The 20,674-nt window shown below is 43.7% G+C and overlaps 1 protein-coding gene across 1 annotated transcript in view; it reads left to right on the top strand.

Annotated features, from left to right (window-relative positions):
* Positions 1-20,674, top strand: part of Hydin (HYDIN axonemal central pair apparatus protein) — a 362,311-nt gene that overhangs the window by 151,890 nt on the left and 189,747 nt on the right. Inside the window, exons 15-18 of the mRNA XM_059264008.1 lie at positions 701-801; positions 3,267-3,402; positions 5,896-6,060; positions 7,340-7,492. Of these exons, the coding sequence (XP_059119991.1) occupies positions 701-801; positions 3,267-3,402; positions 5,896-6,060; positions 7,340-7,492 (555 nt within the window). The remainder of the gene's footprint in view (positions 1-700; positions 802-3,266; positions 3,403-5,895; positions 6,061-7,339; positions 7,493-20,674) is intronic.

Below are 20,674 nucleotides of genomic sequence, written 5' to 3'. Positions count from 1 at the left end.
CATAATTTATAGACAGAAAACCCTTAGCTCATGCCAGAAGCTGTTTTCCAGACTAACAAGTATCCCTTCCGGTAGAAATCATTTTGAAGCAATTAAAAGTTGTAACGAGGCTTTCAGAGGACCTAAACACAAAGTTTCACAGCATAAATACAAACAGAGGCTAGAATGTTCTGGATAGAGATTGTCCTCAGGTGGATCTGGCTTGGACCTTCCTATTTTCTGCTCTAATAATGAAAATGAAAAGGGGAGGCAAATTTTTAGTTTGAAAAAACAGATTGCCCCAGCCAGTTTCTGAAGTATACACAATTATTTTCATTTCCCTTTGATGTTAGAGAAAATGCCCTGTACTATTTACTCAATTATATTGAAGTTTTATCATTTAGATAGCCGCCTGTAGCATAAGGAACAATTTACACTGCAGTAACTCAAGTCTGTTTGTTATTTCTCACCATCTGTGGTCATTTTCCCCTTGGTGTGGGTGTGAAGTTCCTGTGATAAAAATCACCTCAGAAATGAACCAGCCTATTGTGCTAACAACATTGGGTTTCTAACCCAGCCTTTGAAAACATCCACCATGCCCTGACCCCACAATGTAAAGTGCTTAGAAAGCGTGCTGACTCAAGTGCCCCAGCCCCACCCCCACCCCGTCCCCAGCCTTTCGGCCTTGCCGAATAGCAACTTGTCACCTTTTTCTTCCCAGGTGACCTTGTGCTCCAACACCGTGCAGAAATACGAGCTGGCGCTGGTGGTAGATGTGGAGGGTATTGGAGAAGAAGTGCTGGCACTCTTGATTACAGCCAGGTAGCGTGCACCTGTTCCTCTCTGCCCGCGTCCCCCCTGCGCCCAGTGTCGGGCTGCCTCCCACAAGGCAATTGGCCTGCTAAACATTGCATGCTGGAGTCCTCTTGGGTTTCTGGGATGGGAAATGGACTCCGGAGCACAAAGGGCAAAGCTTTAAAACAGAGAATGTTTGTAAAGGACCTTTGGTGGAGATCCTAAGGACCAAAAGGCTTAATGTGTGCGTTGTGTTGCCCTCTGATGGGTCTTATATACAAGTATATAACTGAAAGGGTTTAGCAGGTAGGTGACAAGTTGCCAAATTTTATTTTCAGTTTTTAATGTGATTGATATACCAAGGTCAGGTAGTAGAAGGTGCTATTGTCAATCTCTAGTAATAGAAATGTATCGTCTTCACTCTGTGGGTATGCACACACATAAGTGTGTGTCTATGTGTGTTGTATATGTATGTGTACACATAAGTGTAGGGATGCACTCACTCCAGGTGTGCACAAGTAGAGCCCAGAGATTGATCTTGGGTGTCCCCTCTGTCACTCTTTACCTTATTTTTGAGTCAGGGTTTATCACTGAACTTGGAGCTTTATCACTGAACTTGCCCATGGAGCATCCGGGATCCACTCTCTGCCCCACCACAGGCAGGTTTTACATGAGTGTGTGTGTGTGTGTGTGGGGGGGTCCTAACTCAGCTCCTTGTGTTTGCACAGCAAACTCTTTCTTCACAGCTCCATCTCCCAAGCACCACACCAGCCTCTCTCTCTCTCTCTCTCTCTCTCTCTCTCTCTCTCTCTCTCTGTGAGTTGGTAAGGATCTCTGAAGTCAGGTTTAAATGGGGCTGCACTCCTCCCACAGCACACAGGCTTCAGAACTGTGTGGAAGCAAATGCTGTGGACAGAGAGAAAATGACGTACAGAACTAGCATATCAGTATCTGGGATTAGGTCCTATGAGTCTTAGGGAGACACCTTAAAGAAGGTGCAGACATGCTGATTGATGGGGAGATAATAACTGGCCTCCCTGTGTGTGTCTGAAGCTTGAGTAGAGACAAATATTAACCTGGAAGGAGCTAGAACTCTTGCTGCCTCAGTCTACTTAAATGTCATTACGATCCGACCGTTTGTTTGTTTGTTTGTTTCACTGAAAACAGGAAAAGCTCTATGGTCCAGTCTGCCCCACTCTGAGGTCTGCCTTTGCCTTGGGTCTGGTCTTGCATTTTACTTCTGTGCTGGCTGTTTCTGACACCTTTCTGCCTCCTTTCCCTGCAGCTATTCTAAATTGTAAAAAATAATAATGCCTAAAGGGACTGTGAGTCTCCTGCTAAGGTTTGCTGTGAGCCATGTAAAATATCATAAACCCTCTCAGCCACACTGGCTCAGAGAGCAAAGGATTAGCTTTGAGAAAGTCATGGGGGTCAAGTGACAATTTTCATGCCAGCTGAAAATGAGCACTCATCATCAGGTTGAAGAGAGGTCCCTTCCTGTTGCCATTTCCCACGTCACCTGCGGGAACTGCTTGCTGACCCTCAACAGAAGAGCTTCTCTTAGAACTTGTAGCCCACGGCATCCCCTGAGAGAACCAGCACTGACTCTTGCCATGCCCTCACCCCAGGTCCATTCCCCCTCTCCTGGATTCCTCCACACCGTCCTAAGAGTAACAGCCCCACTGAATAATGCCGTCCGGTCTCCAGAATGCTTTCATTTTACTCCCTAGGGAACTGAGATGTGAGACAAAGAGCAGCTGACTCTAACTCAGGTTGGACTTTGTAGGGTCAGCACTAAACCAGGCTCCATGTAGCTCACAACCAGTCCTCTCCATCTTTGTGCGTCATGTCAGACTGTGACCTAGGGCAGGTTAGACACTGAGAGCTGTAGACATGAAACAAAACCCCGGTCACTGAGTGATAGGACAGCAACCCAGGGCTGAATGCAAGAAACACTGGCGTAGCTCCAGCCCTGGGCTGAGCTGCAGGAGCATGCTCATCCCAGACAGCTACTCACATAGGAATTAGTTAGTATTGTGATTTAGATAATTCAAGCTTTGTTAGTCCCTGGAGGCTTTCTGACCCATCCACAGTGTGATGGGTGAAATGCTAGTGAAGACTCCATGTAGTTGCCATTGGCCCTATTTTACACAGACGCAGACCCACTGCCCTAGTGAACTTGGCTATGGGGCCCTTCACAAAGGAGGAACACGCTGGAAAATTAATGGAAAGGCCTGTCACTGCCCAGCAAAGGTGGCCATTTAAGGAGGTCTACCTCTAGTTCTCTTCCGATTAACTAATGATGAGTGGGGACTAAAAGGGAGAAAATAGGACAGAAGAGTTGAAATGATCAGTTGTGCCCCATGGTGCCCACTATTAGAGGTATCAGAGAAAAGCTACTATGTGACAGTGACAGATACATTTAGGACTCTGCCTTTCCAAGTGTAAACAAGCTCTCTATTTTGACTTGTTTAATGGGCTCCTTCGAGCAGGTGTGTTGTGCCTACCCTCCAACTGGTGACCACAGAGGTGAACTTTGGGCGCTGCTTCCTGAAGTACCCATATGAGAAGACCATCCAGCTTGTCAATCGTGATGACCTTCCTGGGTGCTATAAGGTCCTGCCCCAGGTGAGTTACTTTATCTTTCTTCTGTGTTGAGATTTCTTCCCGTGGACCCCCTCAGAGAGAAAGAAGCATCCTTCTGAGAAGCCATAGTCCTGCGCATGGGACCTCCTGTGCTTCTGATTTTTAACCCTCAGATGAGTTTAGTGTTGGGTTAGGAAGCCACAGCTGGATTGCTGTCTGTGTGGATGAGCAGCTGCAGGTGTAAACAGTGGTTAATTTCCAAGGGAAATTGTCCTTGATAAAGAAGGGAAGGTGTCAATTAAGCCAACATGCAGAAGTGCACCTGCAGATAATTGTCTGTGAATTAACCGAGCTTGGGAAGTGAGCTGGGAGATTTCATTTGTGTGCTCATGGCCATGGCTGAATAGCATCACCAAGATATGGCAATGAAGTGTTTATTAGTGGACCATTTAGACCAGAAAGCTAGGGGTTACACAGGAAGAGAGACTGTGTCTTAATGCCTGTGAACTATATCCTTCCATACACTACTACACCTGGCTACGTAGAGGACCAAACAGGTCACATATACAGAAAATTCAGAAAGACTTATATAGACTAGATTAGCAGAAGGTCACTAATGATATACAGTTTACCAAGAATGCATTGGGGTTTAAAATTTAGCTCTGTGCATACAGACTACAGTCTAAATTCATGGGGGAGGGTAATTGGGATGTTTTATTAGTTACTTTTGTGTTGCTATGATAAAACACCATGACAAAGAACAGCTTATGGAAGAAATAGTTTATTCTGGCTTACTGGTTCCAGAGGGTAAGAGTCCATTATGGCAGGGAAGCATGGCAGCAGACAGCTGGAGCAAAATTTACTTGAGCACATTTCAACACACAGGTAGCAGAGAGAGTGATCTGGAGTAGAGAGAGGCTACAAACCCCCAATGGTGTACCTCCTCAAGCAAGGCTCCACATCCTAAAATGGCACCACCAACTAGGGACCAAGTGTTCAAATCCCTGATCCTAGGAGGAACATTTCTCGTTCAGACCACTGCCAAGCTTTATGTGTTAGTGTTTTGTGGGGACCACAGAATCAATAAAGATTTGGGTTGCATCTGAGAAACACAGCTAAAGGAATCTGGTAGGCACTGGTCAAAACATGGCCAGAGTTTTATCTTCGGTTCTTTTCGTCTTTTGTAATGAGAACTTGGGGGAAGGCGGAGCATCATGTTTAGGGTAACCAAAATGTAACTCATGTCATCTGAAAATCTCAGTCATGGGAAGAGCCACCTCAGGTGTTTTGACTGAACAAAGAAGGCTCAACCAGGACAAGATAGCTACCTCTCACTAGCCAAAGGGCTATCATGTAGGAGGGGAAATTGGAATTATTATGCCGGCTTCTCTAAGACAAGCAGAAACCAGGGACCAAGCTATTGGACACATCCAGCAGAGAGCCAGCAGCAGAGGAGGAGGGCCCTATGTTGTGCATGGTCATCTCAAGGACTCAGAGCAGAGTCTATGTCCAGGGTCAAGGGTCAAGGGAAGCACTTCCACCACTGGGAGCTGGGAACCAGGTAGAACCTGCCTTGGGTGCGAAATGGAAGAGGAAGTTTACTCAGTCATCAAGATACTTAGTATTTTCTTTTTGCCACATGTTCTAAGATACTAAAATAATTTTAAAAACTACAGCACACAAAATATCATTATTTGGATAAAGATGAGCATCACAGACTTTTTCCCTCTTGTCTCAGGCTCCGGGGGGCTCAGCAAAAGAGTGATACATAAAGATAGAACATGTTAAGCTATGTTAGGCCAGGCCAGATGCAGACAGGGTAGGGATGTTCCAGAAGGGTGAAAGCTGCATGCTGTGCCTTTCTGCTGAGAGCTAAGGTCCCCAGTAAGGTTTTCAGAATCATCCAGACCTACAGGGTAAGCTTTGGGCCGGAAACTGGGCTTGTAAAAAAGGAGAAGCCAGGCTCGAAAATATATCCAGCCCATAGAGATGAGCATACAGGTGGCCCTGTGCTGAGAAGAGGACTTCACTCGATGCTCTCGGAGCAAGGCCGCAACTCTGCAGCCTTTGGGGGAGAGGTAACAGGAGCAAATTCAAGAAAAAGGACCTGAGGCAGGTCAAGGAGAAGAGCAGGCCAAGAAGGAGATCACAAGCGCAAGGGATCGCAGGTGGGACGAGGGCCACGTGCTCAGGAACCGCTGGGGGCATGGCCTCCATTAATGGGGTGCAAAGGTCTACGGCAACGGGAAATGAAGCGTGAAGGCACAGGGACCAGCTGTAGACCTTGGCCGTGAAAGGCTGTTGTCCAGAATGCCTTTGTGCTCATCTCTGCATCTCACTGTGCTGGGAACTTAGGACCTTTTGCCTCATATGCATTGTGCTTAACCTGGTGTCCTTTATGCCATGGACTACTCTAAATGATGACATACTCCTAATGACTCTCCATGAAAGCAGAAGGACAGTTGTTTCAAAATAAGCCAATATGACAATTGTTCTGTGAATATGGCCTGCTTATCTCCTGGTTTCTCTCTGCAGCTGTGTGAAAATCCACCGGCTGTACTGCTTTCCAGCCCTGCCCCCTGTGGGGTCATCTCCCCCCACAGCACTGTGAACATACCACTATCCTTGGAGACCCAGGTCACCGGTGAACACAGATCCACAGTTTACATCTCGGTCTTTGGGAGCCAAGACACCCCTCTGGTAAGTCAGTTTTCAGAATCACAGTTGAAGTCACGTGCTCCCTCCCCACCATAAAGTTTTTATCTTCTTCATTGACATCATGTCATCATTGTGTATCCTCTGGTTTCTGTAGTTACAGGGCTTTATGTTTTCATTCTACAGTAGTAAAACTCATGTGTGGCATTACCTAGGAAAACTATGCAGATGCAGCCAAAAGTTGTAAGGTAGTATAGTAATTGCTCTTAAACCTAACTTGTGTGCCAAATTTTCATATATGCATCCATGTACGCACACACACACATACAAACATACACACACACACACACACACACACACACACACACACGCATGCATGCACGCATGCACATGCACGCACATACACAGTTAGTATATTTCCTTGGTCAACATATCTGTATATTTAACAAGCTCCTCAGTTGTTCCCAGAGCAAAGCCAAGTCTCACCATGACTCGGTCACCTACAGGCTACAAGATAGGTTTCATGCCCGACTCCCCAGATCTTTTCCTATAGAGCAATCCCATTAACCGTCATCCACGTTTACCTACTGGAGATGTTAAGAGTCTCCAGGCAAGGCAGTCTTGATGGAGGTTGTCTCCCTGGGCATTCAGTTCACTTGGAAGCTGGGTGGCGTCCTGTGAGCTGATCCTGACTGCCTACAGAGCACAGTGAGCTAGGCTTTTCTCGGACCACTTCTGCATAAGATGCTATAGATGATCCACAGCAGGGCAGTAACCCCCTGTGGCTCACTGTGACCACTCCAGCCCCTGCACAGACGCACCTGGTAAGAAGGCAGCTCGTGCTTTAGGAAGACAAGGGCCCCATAGTTCATAGTGTGGATTTCAACTACCACCCAGCACAGCTGCGTGCAGTAGCTCTGCCTGTCAACTGTTATCAGAGTGACAGGACTGGGTATCGAACTCAGACACATCCGACTCGAAGCACTGACATTTAACATCATGTTACATGTTCTTGAGACCGAAGGGCTGAGTGGGACACATGGCTCCAAGAGTCTGGTTTTCTCTACTGTGTGACCCTGGACTGGCCCAGGGAAGCTGACCATCCCAGGGAGGCATTCCAGGCTAGACAGACATTTCTGACTACGTGTGCTCAGAGCTCCATGTCCCTCTGACCACAGAGAACTAGTGGGAAGGGACATCAGCTCACATCAGCACCCTTCCTGTCTCTTTGGTTTTATTAGAGGAGACTAGCAGCTTTTATTTTCACCCGTCTTAAGGGGAGCCATTTCACCTGGCCCTGTGTTCTTTCTCTTGTGGAACTCAGGCATGTCATATACAGAGTATTGGAGAAGGCCCGGTTATCTTCATACATCCCACGCAAGTTGATTTTGGCAATATCTACGTCCTGAAGGATACTTCAAGAATTCTCCAGCTATCTAACCAGTCCTTTATCCCCGCATTATTTCGGGCACGCATGGTGAGTAAGTCCTGGGCTGTCACAGCTTTGGCTTATGTCCAGTGTCCCTGTTTTTGCAACATGTGTTTAAAGATGAGTGCCAGCAGCAGAGATTTGCATGGCTAAGCAGTATGAAACCATGTCATTCCCATCCTTAATTCTCCTTATTGTAATCCTCTTGTTAATCAAGAAGTACAATATGTATATCTGGTAAGCAAGCAGATACGTGTCATATGACCCCATATGGGAAGATGTTTCAGGGAACCAGCTTTCACTATCACAGGACACACCTACACCCAGCTCCAAGCCTTCTGAAGAACACTGTCTCTGTAGCTGGAATCATTTCTCACTAGACTCCCCTTAGACATGCATTTCTTAATATGTTTATCCTGTTTTTGTTCTCCCCTTTCTTCAAAGAGTATTTCAGTGCAATTTTATAAAGATGTATCAGGAGTAGACAGATGGTTCCAAAGTTAAGAGTCCTTGCTGAGTTCAGTTCCCAATACCCATATTGGATGGCTTACTCCAGCTCCAAGGGATCTAGCACCCTCTTCTGGCTTCCACAGGCAACTGCACTTGTGAATACACACACACACACACACACACACACACACACACACACACACACTAAAAAATAAAATAAATCTTATAAGGATGTATCACACACAAGATAGTGAATGCCAAAAATGGAAATTAAAGAAAGAAACAAGGACAAAGATATATATATTAAAATGAGTCTGTCTCAGACCTTCATATCTCATAACTATATTTTAGATATGCTAGCCACCTGCAACCTCTTTTATTTATTTATTTATTTGTTTGTTTGTTTGTTTGTTTGTTTGTTGTTCCAAAAAGATAACATTGGATTTGAATGGGAGCTGCTAGTTCATGCGAACATTTCAGATATTTCTGAAAAATCAAATATTATTGATTTTATAGCAATCACTATTGAAAAGAATTATCACTTTCTCCTGTCTTAAAACAGCTCACTGGACATTGGTCCCAGTTAGCAGCCTTTATCATCACGATGATTCATTTGTATCATTTTTCCTTATTCCTTGCCGAGACAGCCATTTTTATATACAGCCATGGCTGTTTTCAGCATGAGGCCCTAAGATCTTGCGGATTTTGTCTAGAGAACATTATTTAATAATCGGTAGAGGAAAGTCCTATCAAGAAAAAGACTCCAAAAGATTCACTCCTATTTACCCAGTTAATTCATGGTTGCATTTGATAGGAATCATGAAGTTTTGCCTAGGAACTGTTGCTTCCTGGTCCAATATGAAGCTGATACTAGAAAAGGAAAGAGGTCAGTGATCCAGCTAGAACCTAGGGGTGGACTTGGCAGGGTCTGAGGAGAGCCCAGGAAGGACACAGGCTACTCAAGGAAGCTTCAGGACACTCTAGCACCTGTTCCCTCCTGTTTACTAATCTCTCTAAATTTCACTTTTCTTTTCAAAAAGTTTCAGTGGTGGTGGTGGTGGTTGTGGTAGTGGGGTGTGTGTGTGTGTGTGTGTGTGCATGCGTGTGCTTGTGTGCACATACACGCAAGTGCCTGAAGAAGCTAGAAGAGAACACCAGATCCCCTGCAGCTGGAGTTACAGGTGGTTGTGAGCCACCCAATGTGGTGCTGGGAGCTCAGGTCCTTTGCAAAAGCTGTATGTGCTTTTAACTTCTGAGCCATGTCTCCAGCCCCCAGATCACGCCTTTTTATGACAATTTATGGTACATTTCAACACATACACTACATAAATGATCTTTTTCTTCATTAGTATGAGTATATAGTGAGTGGCCCAACTGACTTCCTAAAACAGGACGTTTTCTGTCCCACAAAGATTTCGTGATTCCATGTCTCAGCTGTCTGATATTTCCTTACATCAGAGCCAAGCATATGATACAAGTGATCTGCTGCAGGGCTGCTCCTGCAAACCAGTGTTGGCTGAGTTTAGTACAAGTCTGAAGTGGTCTCAACTGTGGTTACCATAGGTGAAAAATAACTCCTTTCATGTGGCAGCTGGGGTTTTGTGAATTTCCTGACATGGATATAATAATAAACATGTATTAACGTTACAGAAATTGAATTATGGCAACTTAGAAAACTGAGAGAAACTGAAATGCCATTTGTTAAATTTCAAGCTGACCCTCAGTGCTAAGGCTTCAAACCCATTCTTAGACTGCCAAGCATTAGGAAAGTCTCAGCTAATAGCTGCTTGCTCCCTCACCAAGCCTGCCGCAGATTCGGGAGCCCCACAGTCTCTCTTTGCTGGCTGTCCTGATAGGAGGGTCACTTTCTTTCCTCTGTCAGCAAATGTCGTCCTTCCCCAGACGCTCCCTGCTGTCAGCCGTCTGGGACCTGCATCACGCAGGGCCACACACCTCATGGCCACCACTGTGATCCAATTCTCCCTTAGCGAGAAGCACACACCTGGGGGGTCAGAAGATGAGAAGTGGAAAGCCTTCTCTCAAGGTGATGTCAGGAAGTTCAATGACAGTTTGGAGACATTTTTAATGTCCCAGAAATACATACTAGATTTTTTTTTAAAGGATTTTTTTTAACTGAGACCTCTTTGTAGAGTTTGGAATGAAAGAATGTATACATGGTATGTGGTATATGCATATACATTTATATATCTGTACAATTTTAACTTATACTGGGTTTTAAAAAATGACGAACCCAAGGAATAGTGGATCTCCATTGCTTTAGAACACCTGCTGTATTGGTTTTATTTTTGTTGCTATGAAAATAACTGAGAAAAGCAGCTTAGGAGAGAAAGTACTCATTTTGGCTTGTAGTTCCAGAGGGCTAGAGTTCACCACAGTGAGAAAGACGTGATGACAGGCAGGAAATGCCCAGCAGCAGGAGCCAGAAGCTGCCTGGTCGCATTGTATTGCACACAGGAAGTGGAGGATTTGATAGCCAGGCTATAAAACTTCCTCCAGTGAACCTCCTAAAGGTTCCATAATAATCCCAAACAGCACCACCAGCTCAAAGACAGGAGTTTGTGGGGGAAACATTTCATGTTTAAAACATAAGACCTGGAATACCATCCTGCCCTGAGGGCAGCCGGGGAGCAGACTTATTTGGGGAAATAGAGTAGAGTAAATTGCCTCAGGTATAGAAGGATACAGAAATCAGTGAGGAAAGGCTCTTTAGACAGAAGGTAGGTCGTCCTGACAGAGCAATGTCAGGAAGATAGATTACCCGTGTTCACTCTGAGCAGCAGAAACAAAGTGAGCCTGGGGAGCATCTCCAGGACCCTGAGAACATCAGCATTCATCTGGAGGACATGTGGCTTCTTTTCCTGGCTGTCCCTGGCTGGGCCGAACAAGGACGTTGTTTTGCGTTTGCTTGGAAGCATCTGGAATCCTTTTCCTTACACTCTCGACTCTAATTTGGCCTTGGCTACAGTTAGCTCAAAGCCTTCTGATCAGATATCAGTAAGACCCTGGGAGTCAGCTGGCAGTGAGATCACTTTGCAGCGGCCTCTTGCCTCAGTGATCCAAGTGAGAAGCCACTGTGGTTTGTTATGTAGAATTGCTGGACCCTGGGAATGGACGTTCTGATGCCTCATTCAAACACGGTTTGTTCTTATAAGACATTTCTTTTTGTTGGCTGCTCATTGAGCCACACGGTGATGGCGCACAGGAGATCTGGGCATTCACAGCTCAGAACTTCAGGCACTGAACTGGACCCTTCCCTTACCTCAGCAGGGTCCTCTTTTCTTCTTGTTTTTCTTTATGTATCTGTCTCGTCCCAATGATAACAGTCTCCGCACTTCATTTCCAGTGCCTAGTGACAGGTGTGGCAGTTATGGTGGTGACAGGAAGATGAAACTCATTGTGGCAAATGTTCATTATTTATGATTGCAATTCTATCGATAATATTACGTCTACTACAAATCTATTGTAGTCGCCCTAAGATGGCAGGCACAGAGGTAAGGACCAGTTCAGTTGCTGTGGAAGAAGTGGCAAGCTGGTTCCATCCCCAGTGGTTTGACCCCAGCCCCGTGACCTTTTTCATGGGATTCTGTGCTGCTTCCCTTTGCCTGATGAGTGAACATCAAAATGGCAAAGGGATCTTGATTTTATGTTAATAAGAGAGCAGATATTGTCCTAGACAGTGTTGTTTACTTCCTCTCTGCTCAAAGACAACCATGTCATGAATTTGGTGTGTATCCAAGCCATACTTTCATATTAGTACATAATAATATTTATAAATACTATATGGTGAGTTTTGCTTTAAAATGTTATCTAAGTCATGTCACTGTATGTGACACCTTCCGACTTATTGCTTAGTCCCAGTGTTCAGTTCCAACAGCTATCCATGCTCACACACATATGTCTGTTCGCTCAGCTTAGCCGTGGGTATTCAGCTTACTGATATTATGATTGTTTCTTTTTCCTACAAGTTGACAGTTGGGTTATTGTAACAGTACTACAGTGAACAAAATCCTTGTCACTTTGTACACATCAGTCATAACTTGGGGTTTATGCAGAGTGGACAAACACCAAGGTGTAGAATTGTTGGGTCCAAAGAAATTGTATCAGTGCGCCCTTCCAGAAGTCTTTGAGCTTTCTCTCTAACACCTAAAACTTGGTCTAGTCAGATTCCTAATGTCTTGCCAGCATGAACCTGAAATGGTATGTCGCTGCAGTTTTTATTTGTATTTCCTTCGTTACCACCGAGGTTCAGCATCTGTGATTTCAGAATCCTTTGCTGTCATGTATCTATTACCCGTTATTTTTAGATGTTATTGATTGTGTATACTGACCCATTGTTTATAATGGGCTTTGTATTCTTTCAAAGATGTTTTTAGTTTTTACCTCAACTGTGACCCTTTCCTTTCCTTGGGCCTCCACAGCACAGCCTTGCCTGATATGGCCAGTGTTCCAAGGGATAGCTGAACAACGTTGACTCTTATGTCTTATATGCCTCTAACCCATCTAAGTAGATACTTTATATATTACACTTAGTAATACCTATTTTTACATGAAGAAAGTCAGCTGTCCTTTCACGGGTTAGTAAATATTTATCCTCTTCCTGGCCCAGCCATGGTAAGGCTCTGGAGTAGGTTGCCAAGAGACTGAAGAAAACACTGAGAAAGGGCTTGAATGAGACACGGAATTTATTATGTCGTTGACAGAGGAAGTTGTGAAACAGAGAAGCACTAGCGGAAAGTCTCGGAGCCCCCGACTGTGTAGCCAGCACCTCTCCTCCCACAGTGCTGCACCAGAGTCCCCACATCAGCGCCCCGTCCACCATCCTTCTTCCTCTCCTCCTCCCCTCCGCCTCCTTCCCTCTCTGTGGGAATAGGGAACTACACTGGAATCCTGAGATTTCCACTCAGTTTTCCTGTGACTCTAAAACAACCCTTACATTTGTTGATTGAAAAAGGTCATTTGCTAATTTCTACTCTTAGTCTTACCTCTCTCCATCTAGTTTCTTCACCACTGTGGTGCTGTTTCTCAAACACCTCCACTTGAACTAATGCATTTTCAGTTTCAATCTGGTAGGGCAGTCAGAGCCTAGAATCACTTTCTTTATGTAGCGCAACGTACATGTAACATCACACATGTTCTGATTTGCAGGGTATTATTTGTTAGTCTAAGTCTGAGAGCATCTTTATGCTTTTCTCTTTGTGAGTTAAGTACAGGTAGGTAGTTTTAACTCAACATTTTTCCTTGTCCTGGATTTTAATGAGTAATTTTATTTACATTAAAGTTAGAACACATGGCTTGGATAAACATACTCTAAATGTAGTCTTCGGGAGACAAAGCATGTGGTTAGTTTTTAGGTACTCCATATGACCCCAAAAAAGAATATACATTACCTAATTATTGAGTGCAGACACTCTGTGTCTTTACACTATCAAGTCAATCTCATAAATATATTGTTCATATCTCCTACCATTTGCCCAAATTCTAATAGAATTTTATTAAAAGGTCTCTGTTCATTTTCCTTGTATCAATATTCTCTCCATGTATTTCAAAGCAGATTGACAAAGGTGTCTAAATTCATGAATTTTATTTGTCCCTATTACTCATTTTCCATAATAGATTATTCATTTTAATTTCTGTTTATCATTTCTGAGTTAAATTCTATTTTTTTCCTGAGAATAATTTTTAATTGCTATCTACCTGATATATCATTTTATTCCCTTGATTTCGTTTTTGTGATTTGTTTAGAATAATTTAAATAGTATAGGGTTGAGTTTGTAATTTTTATTGGTGTGTGTGTGTGTGTGTGTGTGTGTGTGTGTGTGTGTGTGCAGGTTTCAGATCCCCTGGAGATGGAGTTACAGGCAGTTATGAGCCACTCAGTGTGGTACTGGGAACCAAATGGGTTTTTCTCAAGAGCAGCAAGGCTTTACCCGCTGAGCCACCTCTCCAGCCATGAGCTGGATTTTCAGCTAGCTGATGACAGATCAGCTAAACTAATGCTCTGTTGCTGATAAAATGAATTCGTTAATTGACAGTTTCAGAGGTCATTTGTCTAAACAAGCCTACTCCTTTTTGAGACTTTAGGGGAGGACATGTTTCCCGACACCTGCAAAAAAAAAAAAAAAAGCCAGCAACATCTCTCTGGCTCTCTGATCTCCCTTCCCTGCATCTTTTCTTTCTGATTCTGCTCTACCTGCCTCCCTTAAAGGATCCTTATGATGACGCTGAGCCCAGACCAATAGTCCAGGACAATCCCTTCATCCCCAGATCCTTAATCACCCTCTTCTGATAACATTTCAGGCATCAAGGATTAAGACGTGGACATTTTGTGAAGACCATTGTACAAGCTACGACATCCAAACTCACATTTTACAGTGTGCTGTGGCTGTGGCTGTGGCTCCCCCTCCCCCTCTCACTTTGGGCTAGGGTTTGCTTTCTCCAGTGACCCCAAACATGCACCTCTTTGTATTCAGTTCCCTGTACTCATTCGAACACTGTAGATTTTATCCGTATTATTTCTTTAAGTGGCCATCCTTACTTCCTTAGCAAAATTAGATCTTTTTCTAACAATAATGAATGAACTTAGTATTTTAGCCTTCCTCAAGAATAAGACAGGGGCCTGTCTACACAGTCACTATATCTTGACCTTTCTAAAACCTCATCGTCTTTTAAATGTTGTATAGAATTCAAATCGTCTCTTCTTGACCTTGGAAATTTTGATGTTTTTGTCAGTCAGGGATTAACCATTCACTACACACCAAAGTAGTTTCCTGACTCTTTTATTTCCATAACTTCCTACTTCATTCTCATGTTTTTTGTATGGTGGTGGGTTTGGCTTGGCTTGTTTGGTTTACCTTGAGATAGGCTCTCTTGCCCAGGATGACTGAGGTTTTGGTAGGCCAAGCAGGCTCTCCACCACATTCTCCCAAGTTGCTGTTGCTACAGACGTGCACCATGGAGCCCAGCTCCATTAGTATTTCTTTTCATAAAGTTACAGGTTTCTAAATTCTTCCATAGTGTCTCATTCCATCCAATGGCTTCTTGTGTTCCTTTCTTCTGAAGACTGACCTCTTGACTTAACTGTTGCTGGTAATCTCTCTGTTAGTTTGGATTATTGCTCGTTCAAGGGCAACTCGCCTTTTTTTACTTGTAGATTTTAAAATTTTTTATCCTTGATTTTCTTAAATTTCTCTTTAATTTATCAGAAGATTTGAGACTTAAAATCTGGAAAGTGTTTCTTTGCTGCTTCTTCTATTTCCTGCTTTAAGGAAAAAATACACATACACACACGACTATACACATAACCCACACACATACACACATAGAGAGACATAAACATATACATACACACACACATAACCCACATACATACAGAGACACACACATATACATTCATATACATGTACTCCCACATAGATACACACATATACATGCATATATATATATACTCATATACACAGATATACGTATACACACATCCACACAGAGTCACACATACACACACACAAACGTGTGTACTAGAATTTTCCTTGTACTGTCCTACATAGCTGTTTTTATTTTATTTCTTGTTCATCCTTTCTCCTCTTCATCTCAGCTGTATGCTCTACTTTACAAATTCTGTCTTGGGTTTTGGCAAATCTAAGACTTCTCCCATCTCTACACATTCTTGTGTTGTGGTGGAGGACCTGGTAGTAGTCAAGCAGAGACTGTCCACCTTTTTTTTTTTTAAAAAAAAAAAATTAATTTATCTTCAGTGACTGTATTTTTCACTTCCAAGACTCATAACTAGTTATTCATAAATGCTTGTTCTTGGTTCCAATCTCCCTGCCCTTGTTTCACAGGCTTGGTTTGGGGTGCATTATCCCATTCTGCAGCTCTCTGAGGATCTCGGAGGCACTTTCTAATCAATTTCAGTTGGCACCGTTGATTGTTCAGGAGCGAATTAATTGCCTGATTGTCTGCAGCTGCTCTTCCAGATGTTCAGCATTTTCAATAATGAGTCAGCCTGGCGTGGAGTGTGTTTGTGCCTCATTCTCAGAGCTCCCACCTCCCTCTCTGGCCATCTCAACTTTGCCTTTGCCTGGACGGTGATCACCAGCCCAGAGTCGAGTCTTGTGCCTCCCTTCCCGTGTGGATACTGGGAAAGTCAGGTTCCAGTTGTTGTGTGGCTGGCAGCCTGGCCAGCAGCACTTGCCTGACAGTCTCCACGTTACACTACCAGGTCCTCCACCATGACACAAGCACGTGTAGACTGTAGCTTCAGGAATAGCACAGCTTTCCTGCCGCTTGCGGAGAAGCTGCCTTTCTTAGGGACCTTGACCCACGTCCCTTCCCTATTTTTTTGGTTTCTAGTTTTCTTCCTCAACCCGCCTCTACTAATGTTAGGTCGTAGGGGCCTAGTAGGTCTGTGGCTTTAAGTCCTTCTTTGTTTGTGTTCCACGTGTGATTCATATGAAGTTTAACTTGGTTCTGAATACAACTAAGCTTAGTTTTTCTTTTTTTTTTCTTCTTCTTCAAAATGTATCTCAGCTTTTGAAGGGTTAGGGTGGAATAATTCTTTCAAAGCTTAAACTCATTGACTGATTATCCTCTTAACTTTGTTCTAGTGCTGTGTAGGTGCTAATACACAATCAATTACAAGAGAATAGTAGTGGAAATAATAATAATAATAATAATAGTGGAAATAAGAGAGCAGAGAGGGTTTGGGGGTTTGTTTTTTGTTTTATTTTGTTTTGTTGGTCTTGACTTTAATTTTGAAAAAGGAAATCTATTTTAAAAAACCTTAAGAATGAAGGAACAGGAAGAAAATACAATTCTACCCCTTTATAAGGAGCATCTTCCCTTTCACCATGTAAAAGTTGTGGTTATTCCAACATGAGTTGGGCTTCTTCTGAGCCATCCCCAAGTGACTTACTAAGTGACAAGAGGGTGCCAGTGGCCTTAAGATTGAGAGTTCTGCAAGCAAAGGTTTGCATTTCACAGAGAACGGTGAGGTGCTCACCCTACCCCGCCCCCACCTGAGACCTCTTTGATTTTGGCAAAGCTCAAAATGAATGACAGATTCCACCAGGTCACATTGATTATACAACCAACAGCGACAGAGGGAAAGCTATTGATTCAACGTTGGGTCAGCAATTCCCCGAGTCTAGGATGACAACTCTACTGGTCAAATATGATTAGTTTCCATATAAGTTAAAGCCACAATGAAGGGCGAGCATTTGGCAATGAAAGGGAGCTGTCCAAAAACAATTCCTTTGTGTGCATGCCTGTCCATCTCCATTCTACTTGTCCCGACTTTTAATCAGTTTTGGAAATTTCTATTAATTGTTATTCAGGTGTGCAGTTATAATAACTGTCATCTAGAGGGAGCATGAAGTCAATTATTTCCTCCTTTACATCACCCTTTTCCTTCTCCATGAAGACGTTTAACTTCTTCCCCATAGTCAGCAGCAGCAGCAGCAGCCCAGCTCATGTCGCATTAAGAGATTAAAGCATTTACTCTTGTTCTGTGCACTGACACTAAACAGCCACAGTTCAGTGTTGAGCTGTAACAAAATGAAATGAGCAGCTGTCTGTAATAAACAAAGCAAGAAATACATGTATCATGATGTATGGTGTGGACTCCTCAGCGTATCCCCAGTGAGACTTTCATCAGGAAGGAAATCGTAATCTTCTTCAGCTCATTTCCTTTTTTCTGTCACAAGTAAGAAGACAGAGACTGGACAGATGTCCGTCATGGTAGAACTGTCTATAGGATCCCATTTGGAGTGTGTCTTTTGTAACTAGCAGCTGTAATGATGTTGCTGTACTCATACTAAATTGCATGCTTTGGAGGAGAAAAGAAACCTGTCTCTGGGTGATAGCACATTAAATCAGGTCACATCTGTCAGAGAAGACACTATCTGGGGTTGACAGGGCCATGTAACAAGCACATTTGCTTTTATGCAGAACAGCCGCTCAGAAGAGCTGTAGAGTGTGCGTGCTAAGGAATCAAGTCTTAATTCTTCACATACTGGGTACATTCTTTAACTCCCTTGAGCCTTTTTTTTCTGGTTTTTCAAGACAGGGTTTCTCTGTGTAGTTTTTGTTCCTGTCCTGGATCTCGCTCTGTAGACCAGGCTAGCCTCCAACTCACAGAGATCTGCCTGACTCTGCCTGACTCTGCCTCCCGAGTGCTGGGATTAAAGGCATGCACCACCACTGCTGCTCGGTGGTTCTTTCTCTTTTGATGGAATAACAGCAGTGGTATCTAGAAGATTGTTCAGGATAATATATGGAAAAACAGCTGTTGAAAAAGTAAGAACTTGATCAATGGTGACTTTAATTGCTGTCTGACAGACAAAAGGAGCCGGGGCAAACAGCTTATGGAAAGATAAATGTTTTCTGGTACTGGGTCTGAAGGTCTTGTATTTGTCTTTCTTTAAAAAAAGAGAAGTAGTGAGGGACAGAGAAAGAGGCCCTAAGGTTTTGAATCCACTGACACACACCATACAGAGCTCTGTAGAATAGAGGTTCTAATGTTGCCTTTTCCTCTCCGTCCACCTTTTTCTATAAGTATTTCACAGTGGAATCATCTTATCAAATACTTTAGAGCATCATTGTTGGGGAGAATGTGTCCTTTCATGTCAGAGAAAAGTACTTACAAGCAAATAACTACCCGGAAACATTAAATTCATCTATTAGCAAATAACTATCTAGAAACGTTAAACTTGCCCATTCTCTGACTCTGTTTTTGCAGAACTTCCTCCCTTGTACAACTGCAAATCACGTGTGTGTGTGCCCTGGGGCTAGCCTGTTTCCTTGTAGCTGTCTATGTGCCCTGGGTCTGAGCTGAGACCTTTCCCTGAGTCTTAAGGAGGTGATATTCAGAAAGAGCGGTGTGGTCTTTTCCTGACAGACTATTGGTACACATTGCTTGAGAACAATGAAAATTGTATATTTGTTCCCCTAGTACAAAGTCAGTTTGCCTTATAATTCCCACAGCTTTCCTCCTCCACAAACAGCTAGACCTGTGGCTTGAGTAACAGGGAATCGCATAGCAGCAACCAAATCTCTCCTATTCACTATACAACCACAAACTATGTCCCTACATGAACACAGAGAAAAGCCCAGAAAAAAAAAAGAAAATCATGTCTTGGGGAGTGAGGGAGCATCTAACCTCATGGCAACCCAAGAGAAACAGACCCAGCGCTAAGGTTTTGGAAGAAGCTGGAAGGTTTTAAGCAGCTTTCAAAGGGCGTACATCCTAGTGAGATACATTTTTGAGCACAAGTGGGCCACGGATATAAACTAACGGAAGAAAAATTCCAGTCAAACTCCTAGGCTGTGAGGTGGGTTCCAGGTGTTTCTACACTTGCCCCCACTTCCCTCAGTGAAGGACTGTGAGCTGGAGAACAGGTGGCTCCAGGAGGGCTTTGCCTCTGAGAAAGAAAACTGACGGGAAGTTTAAGAGGCTACCCCCTGCCCATGGCTGTGTGTCTGCGGATGAGCCTGTGCTTGCTAGATTGAAGACCTAAGTGAAGAAAGGCGATCGTTCTTAGGGACATGAATTCTGTATTAAAAAGAACTGTACCCAAAACACATGTTCAGGGCTCAGCTGTGTTTGTCTGGTCTAAATGCAAAATGTTTTCCTCACCGTGAAGTCATCTCTGCTGGGAGGATGGAAAGAAGAAAGTGAGAGAGAAGCATGGTGAGAGAGGAGAGCCTTTCTCACCCTCGTGAACTAGATGATGTCCGAACATTAGCTCCAGTGGATTATCTAGAGATCTCAACACAGGGACTGGGAGCTAATGTCAAAGAGCTGGCAGTGTTTGTCTGTGGTGATGACCAAGAACTGGAGTAACTGAAAACAACTTGAGAAAGAAGGCTCAAAGGACTGGAATTCTTCAGTGCATGCCTTTTCTAGAACCATTCGCCTCGCTACATTCTGTCAGTGTATACCTGTGATAAAAACAGAAACACACACACACCCTGCGGCACAGAAAAGACTACATACACAGTGTGCCACCATTTACATAAGAAAAAATTTAAATACGAACAAAAGGGTGTTTAGTCATAAAATATATCTGAAAAGACATGCAGAAAATTGCTAACAATGGCTGCCTCTGGAGATGATAGGTAGTAACTTCCCATGTGTGAGAGGGAGGGAAAGAGGGAGGGAGGGAGGGAGGGAAGGAGGGAAGGAGGGAAGAGGGAAGGGCAGAGAACAGACTTGAGAATGGCTGGGGAATAATTCAAGGGTAAAGCATTTACCTAGCATGTACAGGGTCCTGGGTTCAAACTCCAGCTCTGAAAAGTGGAGGGAGGGAGGGAGAGAGAGAGAGAGAGAGAGAGAGAGAGAGAGAGAGAGAGGAGAGAGAGAGAATGGATGACTATATGCTTTTAGGAAGAAATGCTTTCTCACTAAAGTGAGTGTAAGCCCACCTTGTTCGGACCTTACCCAGATAACATCCTTCTAAAACCAATAGCCAAAGATAGGAGGGCTCATCATCCCACCTCGCAGATGATCACCGCTAAATTTCTGATGTTCACTTTCCAGTGATTTCCCGAGACCTATTTATTCCTCCCCCTCTCACGGGCTGACACGATTTTTGTTGCCAGCTGTTTTCGTTCAAGACATATAATCATCACTTTTAACATGAATTATTGAGAAAATATTCTTCCCAGGTCATGTTTGCTGACTGATTTGACCGAGTTGCTCCAGCACAGTTGACTTACCCACTCCCCTACCGGCAGATGGCCCCCAGCTTTTCACTGTCGTCA

The sequence above is a fragment of the Peromyscus eremicus genome, chromosome 5, assembly GCF_949786415.1.
Source record: "Peromyscus eremicus chromosome 5, PerEre_H2_v1, whole genome shotgun sequence".
Classification (NCBI taxonomy): domain Eukaryota; kingdom Metazoa; phylum Chordata; class Mammalia; order Rodentia; family Cricetidae; genus Peromyscus; species Peromyscus eremicus.
Note: the sequence above shows the minus strand (reverse complement) of the source record. Positions and strands in the feature narration are given on the sequence as shown.